This window comes from Rattus norvegicus, chromosome Y (genome assembly GCF_021556685.1).
Source record: "Rattus norvegicus strain SHRSP/BbbUtx chromosome Y, alternate assembly SHRSP_T2T, whole genome shotgun sequence".
NCBI lineage: Eukaryota > Metazoa > Chordata > Mammalia > Rodentia > Muridae > Rattus > Rattus norvegicus.
The window spans coordinates 560,858-579,585 of record NC_141555.1 but is presented as its reverse complement, the minus strand read 5'-3'; the positions used below and the strand labels follow the sequence as shown (position 1 = coordinate 579,585).

The following is an 18,728-nucleotide window of genomic DNA, read 5'->3' as shown; positions in this document are numbered from 1 at the left end:
AATTTTTTGTGAGGTATATCTGTATAATTGTTAACTTAACAGTTTCTTTTTTACTGGATATTTTGTATTTACATTAGAAATGTTATTCCCTTTCCAGTTTTCCTGTTCATGATTCCTCACCCCCTCCCCCCCCCCCCCCCCCTACTTCTTTAAGGGTTTTCCTCTCCCAAACCAGCCTCCCTTTCTGCCTCCTGGCCTGGACATTGACCTACACTGTGGGGACCAGTCATGACAGGACCAAGGGCCTCTCCCACCGTTGGTGCCCAACAAGGTCATCCTGTGCTACATATGCAGCTGGAGCCATGGGTCAGTCCATGAGAACTCTTTGGATGGTGCTTTAGTCCCTGGGAGATCCCTCCGGTTGGTTGGCATTGTTATTCTTAATGGTGTTGCAAGCCCCTTTGGCTCCATCATCCTTTCTCTAACTTCTCCAACGGGGACCCCATAATTGGTACAGTGGTTTGCTGCTAGCATTCGCCCCTGTATTTGTTATGCTCTCACTGAGCCTCCAAGGAGACAGCTATGTCAGGCTCCTCTCAACATGCACTTCTTGGCTTCATCCGTATTGTCTAGGTTTGGTAGATGTATATATAAGGGCTGGATCCCCAGGTAGATCAGGGTATAAAGGGACATTCCTTCAGTCACTGCTTCAAACTTTGTCTCCATATATGCTCCTAAGAATATTTTTGTTCCCCCTTTTAATAAGGACTGAAACATCTGCCCTTTGGTTGTCCTTCTTGAACTTCATGTGGTCTGTGGATAGTATCTTAGGTAATTTGAGCTTTTGGGCTAATATCCAGTTATCAGTGATTGTTTACCATGTGTGTTTTTCTGTGATTGGGTTACCTCACTCAGGATGATATTTTCCAGTTCCATCCATTTGCCTATGAATTTCATAAAGTCATTGTTTTTGATGGCTAGGTAATATTCCATTGTGTAGATGTACCACATTTTCTGTATCCATCCCTCTGTTGAAGGGCATCTGGGTTCTTTCCAGCTTCTGGCTATTATAAATAAGGCTGCTATGAACATAGTGGACACGTGTCTTTTTTATATGTTGGGGCATCTTTTGGGTATATGCCCAAGAGAAGTATAGCTGGATCCTCAGGTAGTTCAATGTCCAATTTTCTGAGGAACCTCCAGACTGATTTCCAGAATGGTTGGACCAGTCTGCAGTCCCACCAACAATGGAGGAGTGTTCCTCTTTCTCCACATCCTCGCCAGCATCTGCTGTCACCTGAGTTTTTGATCTTAGCCATTCTGACTGGTGTGAGGTGAAATCTCAGGGTTGTTTTGATTTGCATTTCCCTTATGACTAAAGATGTTGAACATTTCTTTAGGTGCTTCTCAGCCATTTGGCATTCCTCAGCTGTGAATTCTTTGTTTAGCTCTGAACCCCATTGTTTTTTTGGTTCTTTTATTTCGGAGCTGGGGACCGAACCCAGGACCTTACGCTTCCTAGGCAAGCGCTCTACCACTGAGCTAAATCCCCAACCCCCCCCCCCCCATTTTTTAATAGGGTTATTTGTCTCCCTGCGGTCTAACTTCTTGAGTTCTTTGTATATTCTGGATACAAGCTCTCTATCAGTTGTAGGATTGGTAAAGATCTTTTCCCAATCTGTTGGCTGCGGTTTTGTCCTAACAACACTGTCCTTTGCCTTACAAAAGCTTTGAAGTTTTATGAGAGTTTTAGTTTGAGTGTATCTGGTTTGATGTGGAGGTCCTTGATCCACTTGGACTTAAGATTGTGCAGTGTGATAAGAATGAATTGATCTACATTCTTGCTCATGCTGACCTCCAGTTGAAACAGCACCATTTGCTGAAAATGCTATCTTTTTTCCATTGGATGGTTTTGGCTCCTTTGTCAAAAATCAAGTGACCATAGGTGTGTGGGTTCATTTCTGGGTCTTCAATTCTAGTCCACTTGTCTATCTCTGTCTCTGTACCAATACCATGCAGTTTTTATCACTATTCCTCAGTAATACTGCTTGAGTTCAGGGATAGTGATTCCCCTGGAAATCCTTTTATTGTTGAGGATAGTTTTAATAGTTTTTATTATTCCAGATGAATTTGCAAAGTGTTCTGTCTAACTCTATGAAGAATTGGATTGGTATTTTGAAGGGGATTGCATTGAATCTGTAGATCACTTTTGGTAAAATGGCCATTTTTACTATATTGATCCTGCCAATCCATGAGCATGGGAGATCTTTCCATCTTCTGACATCTTCAATTTCTTTCTTCAGAGACTTGAAGTTCTTGTCATACAGATCTTTCAGTTGCTTGGTTAGAGTCACACCAAAACATTTTATATTTTTTATGATTATTGTGAATAGTGTCATTTCCCTAATTTCTTTCTCAGTCTGTTTATCCTTTGAGTATAGGAAAGCTAGTGACTTGATTTTCTCAAAGAACCAGCCCCTGGTTTTGTTGATTCTTTGTATAGCCCTTTTGGTTTCTACTGGTTGATTTCAGCTCTGAGTTTGATTATTTCCTGCCTCTACTTCTCCTGGGTGTATTTGCTTCTTTTTCTTCTAGAGCTTTTAGGTGTGCTGTCAAGCTGCTGACATATGCTCTCTCCTGTTTCTTTCTGCAGGCACTCAGCGCTATGAGTTTTCCTATTAGCACAGCTTTCATTGTGTCCCATAGGTTTGGGTGTGTTGTACCTTCATTTTCATTAAATTCTAAAAAGCCTTAAAGTTCTTTATTTCTTTTTTTATCAAGTTATCATTCAATAGAACATTATTTACCTTCCATGTGCATGTGGGCTTTCTGCCTTTTTTTTTTCATATTGTCTGTGGTGATCTGATAGGAAGCATGGGATTATTTCAGTCTTCTTCTATCTGTCGAGGCCTGTTTTGACTGATTATATGGTCAATTTTGGAGAAGGTGGTACAGTGAGGTGCTGAGAAGGTATATTCTTTTGTTTTAGAATGAAATGTTGTATAGATGTCTGTTTAATCCCATTTGGTTCTGTTGTTTCTCTATGTCTGTTTTTAGTTTCTATTTCCATGATCTGTCCATTGATAAGAGTGGGGTGTTGAAATCTCCCACTATCATTGTGTGGTATACAATGTGTTCTTTGAGTTTTAGTAAGGTTTCTTTTATGACTGAATGTAGGTGCCCTTGCATTTGGAGCATTATTGATATTCAGAATTGGATGAGAATTTATCCTGGTGGATTTTTCTGTTGTTGAGTATGTCCTTCCTTATCTTTTTTTGAAACCTTTTGAGTAAAAGGTCTAGTTCCCTAATTGTTTCTTGATTTGGTCAATAAAGGAGGCCAGGAAATGCTCAGTGGAAAGGACAGGTAGGACTTCTAGGTCCCAGGTGGAAAAGGAAACACAGGGAAAGAGTGGGGGCCTTTTCTGACAGACTTTGGAATGAGTAGGAAGCAATTAGGGAAGATCTCTGGGAACCTAGAACCAACCTCTTCCACGAGGTTGGTGGAGGCTAGCTGATAGGAGCCATTAAGCTTAGGGCAGGAGGAGAGATGGGATTAATAAATTGTTAAGGACACACATTTTCAAGTGGAACGTCCTTCTTTTTTTAATTGGATATATTTTTAATTTACATTTCAAATGCTATTCTTTTATGGTTTCCTGTTCATCAGCCCCTTAACTCCTCCCCCTCCACTTCTATGTGGGCGTTCCCTTCCCCATTCACTCCTCCACCACTCCAACACATTCCCCTGCACTGGGAGTCCAACCTTTGCAGCACCAGGGCTTTCCCTTCCACTGGTGCCCCAACAAGGCTATTCTCTGCTGCAGATGTAGTTGCAGCCCTGGGTCAGTCCAAGTATAGTCTTTGAGTAGTGACTTTGGGAGCTCTGGATGGTTGGTATTGTTGTTCATGTGGGGTTGCAAACCCCTTCAGTTCCTGCAGTCCTTTCTCTAACTCCTCCAATGGGGACCCCATTCTCAGTTCAGTGGTTTGCTACTCGCTTTTGCCTTGGTATTTGTCATGCTCTGGCAGAGCCTCTCAGGAGACAGCCATATTAGGTTCCTGTAAGCATGAACCTCATGGCATCATCAATATTGTCTGGGTTTGGTGGCTGTATGTATATGGGCTGGATCTCTAGATGGAACAGGCTCTGAATGGCCATTCCTTCAGTCTCTGCTCCAAACTTTGTCTCCATATCCCCTCCTATGAATATTTTTGTTTCTCATATTAAGAAGGACTGAAGCATACACACTTTGGTCATCTTTCTTCTTGAGCTTCATGTGGTCTGTGGATTGTATCTTGGGCCACTTATCAGTGAGTGTTTACCATGTGTTGCTTTTTTTTAAAATTGGTTTACCTCAGGATGATATTTTCCAGTGCCATCCATTTGCCTATGAATTTCATAAAGTCATTGTTTTTGATACCTGAGTAATATTCCATTGTGTAGATGTACCACATTTTCTGTATCCATTCCTCTGTTGAAGGGCATCTGGGTTCTTTCTGTCTTCTGGCTATTATAAATAAGGCTGCTATGAACATAGTGGAGCACGTGTCTTTGTTGTATGTTGGGGCATCTTTTCAGTTTACACCAACGAGAGGTATAGCTGGGTCGTCAAGTAGTACAATGTCCAATTTTCTGAGGAACCTCCAGACTGATATCTAGAGAGGCTGTACCAGTTTAAAATCCCATCAGCAATTGAAGCGCCTACCTCGACCAGCAAGAAAGACGCAACACCGGTAGATTCTTCTCAACAGCCTTTATTGCAGGAACACCTTGATACGAGGGACCCGGGGAAACAAAGGCACTCGCCTTAAATACAAGACAGACAGTGACTGTAAACTTATCCCCTGGGGATTGGTGGAGTATGAGATACCTTATTAGCATGCATATCACTCTGGCCTTGTAAATGCCAAAGGAAGGCCAAAGACACTGCCATAATGGTTGTAATACCACAAATGACCACTAGATGTCAGCGCCGTCTTTAGCCGCTCCCAACAAGCAATGGGGGAATGTTCCCTCTTTGTCCACATCTGGACCAGCATCTGTTGTCACCTGAGTTTTTTTTTTTTTTTTTTTTTTAATTTGGTTCTTTTTTTCGGAGCTGGGGACCGAACCCAGGGCCTTGCGCTTCCTAGGCAAGCGCTCTACCACTGAGCTAAATCCCCAGCCCCCTGAGTTTTTATCTTAGCCATTCTGACTGGTGTGAGGTGGAATCTCAGGGTTGTTTTGATTTGCATTTCCCTTATGACTAAGGATGTTGAACATTTCTTTAGGTACTTCTCAGCCATTTTATATTCCTCAGCTGAAAATTCTTTGTTTAGCTCTGTACCTCATATTTAAGAGGGTTTATCGATCCTACTGATTTTCTCAAATAACCAGTTCCTGTTTTTTTCTTTTTCTTTTATTCTTTGTATAATCCTTTTTATTTGATTTCAACCCTGAGTTTCATTATTTCCTGCCTTTTACTCCTCTTGACTATATTTGCTTCTTTCTGTTCTAGAGCTTTTAGGTGTGCTGTCAAGCTGCTGATGTATGCTCTCTCCTGTATCTTTCTGTAGGCACTAAGAGCTATGAGTTTTCCTCTTAGCACAGCTTTCATTGTGTCCCATAAGTTTGGGTATGTTGTACCTTCATTTTCATTAAATTCCTTTCACCTTTTGTAGTAGTCCATTTTGCATCACTTTGTATATGGGGAGTGTTACCTGCAGGCTAAGTGTCCACTTAGCTTGCCTATGTAACTTGGTGCTTTGTACATTTTGTTTCTGATTCTTACCCGGTCCTGGAAAACATAGCTTTGTCTGTACTGCTTTTATACAAAAATTTTGTGAATAAAACTGTTTATTCTTTAAAGATAGGTAAAAGAGAAGCAGAATGTGACTTCCTGTGCATGAACTTGTATAAATGCTTATTTTATCAAACGATGTTACAGAGAGAAGAGTTTACAGAACAACTGGGTTTATCATAGTGTGAAGGAGAAGTGAAAAAGACAAACCCATGCACACTGGCACGCACGTGCACACGCAAGCACACACAGTGACAGAAGTCATATATGATGTAGTTTTGTGTGCTGGAGAGAGAGACCCTGATAAACAGATAGATGTGTCTGATCTACAAAGGAGTACTTTGCATGCTAAAGGGGCACAGCCAGTGTTTTTACAGCATTATGTATGTTTTTCAGAGATGAGTACTGACCACTTACAGATAGACAATGGTCTCCATGGTGATGCTGAAAGGACAGGACAGCCAGCCCAGACCTGAGGGCACTGTGTTTTTGCCTGCTCAGAAATGAACTACTGTATCCTAGTCATTAGAATACTCAACCTAAGTGATAATTTACATATGTTCCCCTTGGTGGCTAAAGAACTTTAATATGCATCCAGGCATCCAGTAAAGTCCCTTGACCTTTGCATTGGAATGCCTGCAAGATCCTACTGTCTGGAGTTTAAGAAAAGAATAGAACAATGGGCTGGGAAGAATTAACAGCTGCCTCTGTTCCTGTAACACCTTCTTATCTGTGGGAAAGGGATTGAAATAGTCCTTTATTCCTATCAAACAGGAATGAAAAGAATTTCCTTGCCCAGCTGGATATTTGTAGTGTGTACCCTTCTGATGTTTCCTTTAAAACTCCACCTTCCCCTCTCCCACCTCCCACTTTAGCATGTCAAGCTGTATTGGCTCTAAAGCTGTTTGCTGCCTTTGAGCTGGCAGTACAGATAAATTCATTATGAGTCTAAACCTAGTTTCTTCCATCGATTAAATGCCATAAGAATGCGAGTAGTACGCTGTTAAACAAAAAGTATGTAGTAAGCCCTTCTAAGCATTCTCCTTTCTTACACACTACACATCCTTACACACATTTTGGTCTCCTCCCCCACACCCCCACCAGAAAAAAAAGGGGAGCAGGACCTTTATTACAACCAGAGGGAACTCAGTATCCAAACCAAGTAGGAATCTCAAGCTGTAAATTACAGCAAGGGGAGTGTTGGGATAGGTAGGAGCAGAGCCAGTATCATGAGATTACCTATCACAGGGCTTTGCTGAGGTGCTCCTGCTATGGTGTAGGGTCACCAGTGATATCAGTGGACAGTAAGTAGGTTAGCTGCTGCTAGTGGAACTGGTGCTGCTGCTGCTGCTGCTGCTGCAGGTGCACGTGCTGCTGCTGCTGGTGCTGCTGTTTCTGCTGTAGTGGGTATCCAGTGGGGATGTCCACAGGCTGTAAATAAATGCTTTTCTGGTTCTTGGAGGACTGGTGTGCAGCTCTAGCCCAGTCCTGTCCGTATATGATAGTGTGTAGGTTGTTGTCCCATTGCAACAGGTTGTACAGTTTTGTTGAGGCAACTTCACGCTGCAAAGTATAACTCCTCTGTGGCACTTTAACCCTTCGATGAGTCTGATATTTATAGTTTGGATATTTCTCTCTGTGTAGGGTCTTCAGTCTCTGCGCCTCCTGGAAAAAGGGCCTTTTTTCGGCTTCTGTAAGGCTTTTCCACTGATATCCCAGCTGCTTGCTGATCTCTGAATTCTGCATGCTGGGATTCTGTTGAGCCAACTTGCGCCTCTCTCCACGGGACCACACCATAAATGCATTCATGGGGCGCTTGACATGGCCCTCCATGCTATCTAGACAACTGTCACTGCTCCCAAAGCTCTCCCTTCTCCAGAGATTAATATGTCCTCAGGCTGTAAGGAAGGCTGAACGCTGAAAGTGAAGATCTGAAATGCTGAATGTAGTGGAAGAATTAGGATTGCAACCAGGAAGTCAGAGATGGGATGAGAGAGACAGAGATAGAGACAGAAACAGAGAGACAGAGACAGACAGAGACAGAAGTCAAGATATAAAGTGTAAGGGGTAAAAGCTAGTATCCGAACTGTGTTTGTAAGAAAGATTTTAGTATTTAAAGTGTGTAAGAAAATATTCATCCCTCCTCCCTCAGGACCTCCCACGTCCAGCCCAACTAATCTACTTTGAAGCCACCACACAAACCTACATATTGTCAACCAAAACCCCTGTGGATTGTAAATGTAGAGACTGCACTTTTACACTCCTTAAAATCATACAACTTTCTCTATGGTCATTTCTTCTCAACAAGCATTAAGATACAACAATGAGCATACTAAGCCGTTCTTTTTGCCCTGTAGCATACATGATATTTATGATGGACTAACTGAGAAATAAACAAGCATGTACAAGTGGTAGAGAGGGTCAAAGATAAGTAGGAAAACAATCAATTGTATCCTAGTCCAGTAAGCGAGGTAGCATGAAGAAAAAGAATCAGTCTGTCCAGGGCAATAGCCCACTATAAAGATCTACACCATGGGACAAAGAAAAACCAAAAACAAAAACAGTAGTAATGCTGAGTTTTAGAATTGAAAGCTACAAAACCTAAAACTCAACAAATATCTCAAGGAAGTTTTCTTTCTCTCTTTGTCATATACATGCATCATAAAGCTCGTTTGTACAAATTTCCTATGTAGTAATACTAAAAATATTGTTATTAGGATTATTTCAATACAACCAACAGTTGTTGCTGGCATGTTGCTAAAGTGCATTTGAGACTCAATTATTTACAGATACACACAGACACACACACACTCAGACAAATACAACAGAAACACACTACTGTATTGTCTACTCTGAAAAAATGTGTCCTGAGCCTTGGTGGGCTGCAGAGGGACCCCCATCCAGAAGCTAGAGACATTTGCCTCAGGTCACTGCAGAAGACATCTGTCTGGATATCCAGAAGTACTTCTCTCTCCGACAGAGAAGGCTGGAGGGAGAACACATGCAATCCTGGCTGAGCTGCCTGGTATATGAGAGTTCACAGAGCTGCTGACCTATCTGGATTTGACCACATTGTCCAGAAGATAAGCAGTGTATACAAGGGATGGTAGGGGGACTCTTAGCACAGGCAGAGACACTTCACAGAGTGCCAGACAAACCATCTCTTAGTTCAGTGGACGGTAGATGGCCTACCAGAGGAGCCAATGTCGGTAAGTAGAGTAATGTGGGGAGCAGAAGATGCAGACCTCCAGGTCAGGGAAAAGCCATTTGCTATAGGTCCCTCCTGTGAGGCAATAGGACAGGTATTTCTCAACATCCACAGCCAAGCCTATGTCTCTCCCAGTTTGCTTCGAGGACCTACCACATATGTCTGCTTTGCCCAAGAACGACCTACCACATATGTCTGCTTGGCCCAAGAAGGACCTAACACATATGCTGCTTGGCCCAAGAAGGACCTACCATATATGTCTGCTTGGTCCAAGAAGGAACTGCCACATATGTCTGCTTGGTCCAAGAAGGATCTACCACATATGTCTGCTTGGCCCAAGAAGGACCTACCACATATGCTGCTTGGCCCAAGAAGGACCTACCACATATGTCTGCTTGGCCCAAGAAGGCACAGAAAGGTTTGTCAGCACTTGGGCAGGAAGGTATTGTCGGGTGTTCGGGAAATGCTGAGGCAAAGTCCTTTCAGGCAGAGAGTCTGAATGCCAGCTCAATTCAAGTAAGAGTAAAGGAAACACTGTGAGTAATGCCCAGCCAGCCTTCCTCAATTGTGTGCTGGCATTTCATATTCTGTGTATATTCATGCCGGATAGGTCTTGGCCAGACCTTGAAGAAGTAGACCTTGAAGTAGGAAGGGGCCACATCTTCTTGAGAATCAGCAAGGGAAGATCTGGAGAAGCCCCCATGATCCTCAGACTCATCAATCCCTGCTCTGCAGCTGCTGTGTCAATATAAGTCAAGGTGGAGGGGCACCAGACACCCAGGTGAGGCCTAGCAGTTTTCCTGTGTTGTGGACACAATAACAGGAAAAGCTGATACTTGTGGAGAAAGTCAGTTTGAGGGCACTGATGGGATGGAAGTTGGGGAGTTCCATAACCGTGCTGACAATGAAGCTGCACCTTTCCTAACACTGCGGGGATGGGCTTTCTGGGTTACTCTCAGAAACCCAGACTTTACTCTTGAATCCTGTGTCTGAGTCAGTGTGTCTAGTGAGGTCACATCCCAACATTGAGAACTGCACTGGAGGGTGGCACAGGGAATTCTGTCAAGGCCAACATTCTGTGATTTCCCACATGAGGCAGGAGCAATTAGTGTATCCTCCAGGACTCTGAAGCAGGAGTTAAAGTGCCCCAAATGCCTTGTCTGGTAGCCTGTTATTGCCTGGTTGCTCTTGATGGAGGCATTGATGATCTGTGTGCTGTCTTCCTAAGAGAGTGCATGTAACCTATTAGGAGGAGGAAATACCTTTCTCTCTGACTTCCTCACTCAGCTCCAGAAAGGACCCCCGTCCATTCTGCCAAGCCACTGCCCTTGGCTTTGGCTCTCCATCCACTGGCAAAGGCATGTTTTGGCATCTTGCCACTTTGTATCCTCAAGTACAGCCCTTCTCTACCCCTATTTCCTCACGTGGATAACACCTCATGACTACCAGTTGCTGAGGGAGTAGTGTCACTGAATGGCATGTCAGTCCCAGTCCTGTCTCATTTCTCCAAGCACACGCTGCCAGCCATCCAGATCATAGCATCCAGAGTCCCTTTTCTCCCATCAAGGGCATCAGAGGACTCCCTACCTGAGACTGCCTTCTAACTTTCCTAGCAGAGACCTAAGGTAATGTGTACAGGCTGCACTTGGCCATGGATTCTTTTTGCCTGCTATTTATTCCATGGATAGCCTCTGCCTTTATAATTCTCCTCACGGGACTACCCCAAAACAATATGATAATGGCTTAGAGAACCAGGTCCTTGAGTACTTTTGTTCTTCCAGCCTTCTCCAGGTGCTTTCCAATAATGTTTCTTTGTCAGGGTTAGGAGAGGGGCCCTGTCTATTTCCCCCAAGTTTACCAAGTCAAATGTAGTTATCTATTGCTTGTGTCAAACCCATCACACAGGACAAGAGGACTGGGGGGTCCTATCATCATCCACCGTCTAGCTTGAAACCTGAGTAGAATGGCCCTACTCCGACCCTGTCTTGTTGACCTGTGTGGTCCTTGGGGTCAGTGACAGGTCTGACATAGAATGTCCCTCAAGGACCAAAACTGTTTCAATTCTTCAGAACAAAGAGGACAAACAAGGGCTGGGGAAGCCAATACAACAACCAAAGGACCTCAAGTGTTTGAGACACTCTATCCTGCATTGACATTCCTGAAGTTGCAGTGACTAAGGCTAGGCGGCCAAGGGAAAAGATCCAGCATTCCACGGAAATCCACACACAGCAAATAGCCAAAATATGTACTAGCCTCTCTTCCAAACCCTTGATTATTCTGGCCTGGAACCCCCTCTATCCTGACATTAGAAGCACCTCTCCTTTTCCTGCCCAACTGCCTTCTTAGTATGGACATCAGTTATAGCTCATCTCAGAATGTACTGAGAAGCACCCTCTGAATGTCTCCTAACACTTCAGGAACAGCACTGCTGGTGTCAGATGCCACTCTCAAATAAATATCTACCTGTTGATGAGCATATCTCTCATTGTTCTTTACACTCAAATGACATATATGTATATAGAAGAAAGTCAACATTATTCACATATGTGCTAACACACACACACACAAGAAAAAGAGGTAGAGAGAGTGGTCTATAGATAGATAGATAGATAGATAGATAGATAGATAGATATAGATATAGATATAGAGAGACAGACAGAGAAAGACAGACAGAGACAGACTGAGAGAGAGGAACACAGAGAGAAAAGCAGGGAGAGAGAGAGATGGAGAGAGAGGGAAACAAACACACACAAACACATACAAAGAAAAACAGGAAGAGAGAGACAGAGACAGAGAGAGACAGGGAGATGGAGAGAGACAGAGAGTGAGAGGGAGATAGAAAAACACACATTTGGGATGATGTCACAGGTGAGGCAGGTACAGGATAGAAGGAGGTCTGTGTTTGAATGAGAAGGAAGGACAGGCAGGAGAAAAGTTTGAAGGAAGATGAGGAGATTGGAACGGAAAAGAAGAAACAGGAGGGGGAGGGACAGAAGCCGTGACAGAACAATATGACAGGGGATGTTAAGATTCCATGCTGTACCTTTACAGGTTGTTATGGATGTTTTTAAGGGATGGATATGTATTGGGCTTTGTATGTTTAGGTGGGCGATTGTATCTTATTAATTGGGCCAAAGGTTATTGTGTTGTGTGTTCTTTCATGTAGTGATTTTAGTGTAAGAAAGTGGGCACTGGCTGTCTGGCCACCACAGAGTTGGGATGTGTGTTTCTGGCATGGAAACCTGCCTTGGGAACTAAATAGGAAGAAAGATTGCTGATGGCTCACAGAGAGGCCTTCGGTAGTGTGATATGGGTTGGAGCAGAGCAAGTGAGAGGCTTTGCTGACTGACAGTTAAGATATCCAGCAGATATCTTGGGACACTGTGGAATAGACCTAAAGTGGTGATAAATGACCACCATACTTTTTTATTTTTTATATTTTGACAACAACAACAGACACACACACACACACACACACACACACACACACACACACACACACCCCAATAGTCACCTACGTAGGCTGTATATCCATCAAATACTTTACCTTCCTTATCATCAACAACTACTCCACATCACGTGTCCTGCTTGTAGTCCCAATGTCACCTTCTATCCCATATTTGTAGGTACACACTCAGAACTGTAAGATACAGGGTGCCCTGCCAGGAATGACTCCTAAGGTGCTTCTAGGTATTGCAATGCTTATAGGAACATTCATGTAGGTGTCGATGCTCCCCACCAGTGCCACGCTAGCAACGGGATCAGACAAGTATGCTAGCCATTTGGTTATAATCATCATAGGAAGGAATTAGGCAAAAGGACCCACCACAGTCCCAGGAAACCATTCACTCCTGCTGGCGCCTAAGGGTATAGAGACTAGGGGCTGCCCAGGAAGGTATATGAAGAAGGTATCCATTTCCATGTCATTGCCACAACTTTGAGATCCTCATAAATTCTGAGTGACACACAGATTCATAAATTCTGTCTGTGACAGAATATGAAGGAGGTCATGTTAGACATTCTTGCAGGCCACTGGAGTCAGGAAATTGACATGGCCCTGACTCTGTAGGAAGCTGATTAGACAATTTCTGCTTGGTCCTAGGACTTTGGCTGAAGGACTCTAAGAAACACCTCTCAGCTGACAGGAGCCTCCTAAGGAGCTGTCTCCTAAGAGGCTCTGCCAGAGCTTGACAAATGCAGAGGCAGATGCTCTCAGCCAACCATTGAACTGAGAATGGGATCCCCAATGGAGGAGATAGAGAAAAGACTGAAGGAGCTGAAGGGGTTTACAACCCCATAAGAACAACAACAGTATCAGCCAATAGCCCCCCGAGGGCTCCCAGGGACTAAACCAATGTCCCAGGAGTACATAGGGATGGCTCCAGTTGCATATGTAGCAGAGGATGGCTTTGTTGGCCATCAACAGTAAGAGAGGCCCTTGTTTCAAAGCTTGATGTCCCAGTGTAGGTCAATGTTGGGTGGCAGAGGTGGGACGGAGTGGGGGTGTGGGTGAAGGAGCACCCTCATAGAAGCTGAGGGAGGATGGGATAGCGGATTTCTGGAGAAAAAACTGGCAAAGCGAAAACATTTAGAGTGTAAATAATATAATCCAATAACAAGTATTTATATATAAAAAAAAAACCTCTCATGCCCAGAGTGACTATTTTGTTCGTCAGCATGAATTGATTTCCCCTAATGTTCTAATTTTTTTAATAGTTCTCCTTTTTGACTTTGTTGAAATTATATCTGATAATTGAGCTAAATCTGCATAATTGAATTAGTAAAATATGTGTAATGTCTAACCTACAAAGAAAAATAGACTGTCACTTCACTCAGTTAAGGAAGAAAATATAAACAACAGGAGAAAAGGTTGTTTTATTATGGAAGGTAGGTAGACGGGAAGTAGAAAGTTAGGAAGTTCTTCCTCGTATCCTCCCTTTTTTGTTTGTCTTTCTTTTTCTCCTCCTTAACCCAGGTTCTCTCCATCTGCCCTCTTGTCTCTCCTTGCAAAACCACCAAACAATGTATGTGTGTAGAGACATTATATTCTTAAATCCAGCGAAAAGGAAAACTATATTGTATCTTGTGTCTAAGCATGCTCATACATATGAAGAATAAAGGGGGCTTCAGCTCAGAGTCTCTTAATCATTGTTCCAGCACCATAGTTTTAACTGGGTTCCCACAGCTAAATTCTTTTAGATGATGTGAACATAAATGTAATGATGACTCTGATACAAGCCGAACAAAACTAAAAGACTACATGCTATATAAGTCTGGGTTATGCCTTCTACAAGGTTTGCCTGGGTGCTTGCAAGCCTAAAGGTTTTGCAGGTTGTACACAGTTAATATTAATTTGCTTCATTACACTCTGTGTGGAAAGGGATTCAGTCTTCTCTTAATAAGGAGATGTGGCAAAATGTCTTGATAAATTCTGTCTTCAGAACTCTAGTGAGACTGCCTAAAACACAGCTGGACTTGTTAACTGTTCTTATTCCTTCCAAAGGGAGGAGACAGGCAAGATCAATGGGCTTTCAACTGTGTATCTTGTCAATCCTCCCACCTGGTTGTATGAGATTAGGCTCTAGTTATATGAGACCGCAAGGTTTTCTGGGTATACAGGCTAAAAACTCGAAATAGGGAGGATCCCTTCAAAGAAGATATACTGAAGAAAGGCCTCAAATATTGCCTAACATTTCCCCTTGAAAATTTTCTTATAACAAATGATGTCTCTGCCTACTATTTTATAATTCATGGTAGTTAAGATGTTGTATTCAATGTCGTATATACATTAAAATCACATAAATCTCTCTCTCTCTCTCTCTCTCACACACACACACACACATACACACACACACACACACACACACACACACACACACACACACACATACATTGAAGAGTATTTTCAAATGCATAAAAATAATTATGGGTGTCTACCGCTCTGTCTACTGCCTGCACCTTCTTAGTTCTTGTTAACCCAGCACCTATGACAAAAACTTAATACTTAAATATCCATATAAGGTAATCTTCTCTTGTACAATATGCCAGCATACATTCCCATAATTATCGTAGTCAACACATGTTGACAAGATATGACTGAAAGATGTATGTCTAATCCCTTATATCTTTGTTAACTTTGTTAAGCTTTATCTATTTAGAGTCCCTGAGTCACATAAAAAGCCTTGGTGGTTTGTAGAAGGATTCATAGAAAGAAATGGGGTTCCTACTCTCTCTCTATACTGTAATCGATAGTCCAAAGTTTATTTTCATTGTAAAAGAGCTTCAATTCAAAATGATAATTTCTACGACTCATTATGATAAAATTATAAAAATCTAATTATAAAATCATTAGTAATTGTAAGCTCTTTTTTTTTTTTTTTTTTTTTGGTTCTTTTTTTTTCGGAGCTGGGGACCGAACCCAGGGCCTTGCGCTTCCTAGGTAAGCGCTCTACCACTGAGCTAAATCCCCAGCCCCTAATTGTAAGCTCTTAAAGACATTTAAGCCATACAAATTAATGGTCAGTCTCCTTATAAACGATCACGTTCTTTCATGTACTCAGAACTGTGATTGTAGTCAAGCTAATGCAGATCTATTTCTTTTACCGAGACTAGCTTGGCAGGATGGACAAACTACATCTCCCATCTGTATATGTTGTCAAAGTTAAGTCCGAATCAAGTATCTCGAAGCAAGTAAACTTACTCTCTTTAATGTAAAATAATATTCAAAATTGGAATACTAGAAGCAAAAACAAAACTATTTTTATGAAAAAATAAATGCTTGGGTAAAATAGGTTTCATTTATAATACACTTGCATAGCAGGATTTCCGTAGGCCTATAAGTAGGTCCATTGTATGGAAGACAAGAGTAAGCCCCAGGCTAGCTTTGTTGCAGGAGAAATATGCATAGGAAAATAGGATGTCAAAAGGCTGATGGTGCTGTCTTTGTCTGTTCAGGCCTGACCAGCTCTGACTGTTGTAGACCTGACCAGCTCCTGCCTCATGGAGGATCTTCCAGTCTCACAAGCTTCCTTTATTTCCCAAAGAACAGAGAGTGAAAAATCAACTACTCTGGCCTCACTGTCTCCTACACTGACATGTGAGGATGCTATAAACAGTGGAACCTGGAAAGTAAGCCTATCACTGGACTGGTATGGGACCTGCGTGCTAGTTCAATTGACCATGCCCTCTGCTATGCCTTTCAAGTCTTCATTTTAACAGGAGCTAATTTCATGGTCCACACACTAACCACAAATGATCCATGACTAAAGGGGGCTGCCAAGTTCTCTGCCATCAAACTCATAGTTTAGGGCAATGATTCTGTGTACTGAAGTGGTGCCTTTGGAAACTTAGCTAGACAATTTTGTAAACATAACTCAGAATGGGGTTCTATTTGTCTTGTAAATTGCCGATTAGATGCCGAATTCCATGGAGTTTTTTTAAAAAAACGCTTCCAGGTGGTCTTTCTTTATCTGGGAGTCCTGATGTAGCACACTGCTATTACAGTTGTTTTTTCCTACAAAACTCTGGTACATCCTCCAGCCAGTTGTACAATGGCATTTGAGGTTACTAAACAAAAGTTATTTTGGACTGTCTCTTAATGTTCCCTACAAAGTTGTACAGTTATTACCTCCTGACTTTTGTCCTGGATCTTTGCCATCTGTTGAGTTTTATCGTGACCCCTTGGATGGACCCTGTCACCGTTGTCTCCTGCTATTCTTCTTGTTGGACCTGACAACCTAGGACCTGAAAGAATGTGATTGACTATGCTGTAATAGTGTACCCACCCTTACTTTAGTTTCGGTGTACTTGTATACATGAAGGTACTTTTGTACACGGATGTGACAAAGAAAGCAATGACCCAAGGACAGTTGTTTGAACTGAGAAAAGCATGTAAATAAACACCAGTAAGAACATACAAAATATTAACAAGAGCAGCAATTTCCCAGATCTCGGTCTGGACAGACCAAAGTTAAACACAACTGCCTGGCATGTACTGTAGATTATATCTGGGAAAGCATGAAAGCAAAGCAGAAGGCCAAGTCTAGATTCAAGTACACCGACCAGATTGGAACCTATAGCTGTGGACTGACATCCAACAAGAATAAAACATGCCTTATGAATTGAATGAAAATGTTTGTCACAGGAGGCACAAAATCACATCCAACAACAATCTAGGGGACAAAGTGGACATGAGGGGGAAAAATAAGGTCCTCTGCCCTTTTCCGGTATCATCTCTCACAGTACCCAAGGCATTGCTCACATTGAATCATTCTTTCAATGTTTCAGCAGACACTATTTTAGTGTGCAACAGCTGCTGCCCTTTCTACACAGTCCCTTTTGCCAGCTCAAAAAGGAATCTGCATGCTAAACTCCTAAAGGCAATTCTGGCAACCTCTGACTCCTGGATCCACCTCTTCACTCTTTTGGCCACACTGAGCACTGTTTTCAGGTCTCAGAGCTAAAACAGGTGAACTATATCCTTTTAATGTCTCTGCTTCACCAGTTCTCAAAAACCTTAGAGAAGTTTCTAGCCCTTCAGAACCATGGCTGCTGCAATATCTACCCCAAGACTAGATCTGACTACTGCTAAAGAGAGGATCGGTGCCCTCTTCATCCAACAATGCTGCTCATGCACCAACAAACCCTAACTGGTTTGAAAGGTGGTTGAAACACACAAGGACAGACAAAAATACAACCACAAGCCTCCTTTTATGCATGGGCCATGAGTTCTCTCTCAGTCTGTCTCTTTCCCTGGATCACTCCTTTCCTCATTATCATCTGCATTTTCACACTTTTACACGGTCTTCACCCTACTGAAATTCACCTCATACCCAAAGAAACCCTCCATGTAAGCAGCTCTCCCAGTGGATCTCACCAGCACGAGGCATTAAGAGGCACCCACGTAAGAGCAATTGAGCTCCAAGCGGTACAAGACAGCCAAAGGAAGACCTGACTTTGGTACAGCAAAGTATAGTCACCCTACTGAACCAAATAGATTGCCTGGCTGCAGTGTTCCTCCCAAAATGCAATGCATTAGATGTAATGATTGCCGAAAAGGAAGGTGTCTCTGCCTTGCTAGAGGAAGGATGCTGGCTTTCTGTGACCGATCTGGCCAAGTACCAGAGAAAGCTAAGCCATCACTGAACAGAATTAAAAACAGAAAAGGGGCAGACAGCATTTACCTGACTGCCAAGTGATGGTTTTGCTTCCTAGTCAGGTACTAACATTATGATTTGTGCTAACTTCACTCTTTGTTTCCGGTCTTTCTGCTGTCTCACCAAGTTTCTCCAATGTAGACTACAAGCTTGCACTGCTCAGAGGGTCACAGAGTCCTTTATGGTCCAAACCTCACAGTCCCTGCCTATCCTACCTGGAAGGGTCTCAGCATGCTCCTTCCACCATTCAGAACATAACCATCTCCTTGACTCCTCTAGATGGATGATGTCCCATCCCCACTTGCCACCCGGCCTTCCCACTCACATGAAACTATGGCCCCTCTCCCATCTTCTTTTTACCCTTCCAGAATTGGGTTATGTTGGATAATGATAATAGCCTCAGGTCATGAGGAATCAAGTCAAGATGTAAGGGTCAACAACCCTCAGTCAAAAAGAGTGACTTAGGTCCATCCTGCCTGCTCATTTCTGTCCACCTGCAGAAACAATATGTCTGGGCCTCAAAAGCAAACTACACAGATTCCACTCAAATCACACACACACACACACACACACGCACACACACACACACACACACACACACACACACACACACACACACACACACACACACACAGTACACACA

At 42.8% G+C, this 18,728-nt stretch overlaps 1 protein-coding gene across 1 annotated transcript; it reads right to left on the bottom strand.

The window, feature by feature from the left end:
• Positions 1 to 7,045: 7,045 nt before the first annotated feature.
• Sry3B1 (sex-determining region Y protein 3B1) lies at positions 7,046 to 7,555 on the bottom strand. The gene has a single exon (NM_001416754.1). It carries the CDS (start codon positions 7,553 to 7,555, stop codon positions 7,046 to 7,048), a length of 510 nt encoding a protein of 169 aa, NP_001403683.1.
• Between the last annotated feature and the right edge of the window lie 11,173 nt (positions 7,556 to 18,728).

What these genes read in the sequence shown, in the direction of transcription:
- Sry3B1 (NM_001416754.1), bottom strand. Translation starts at nt 7,555, where the DNA reads ATGGAGGGCCATGTCAAGCGCCCCATGAATGCATTTATGGTGTGGTCC.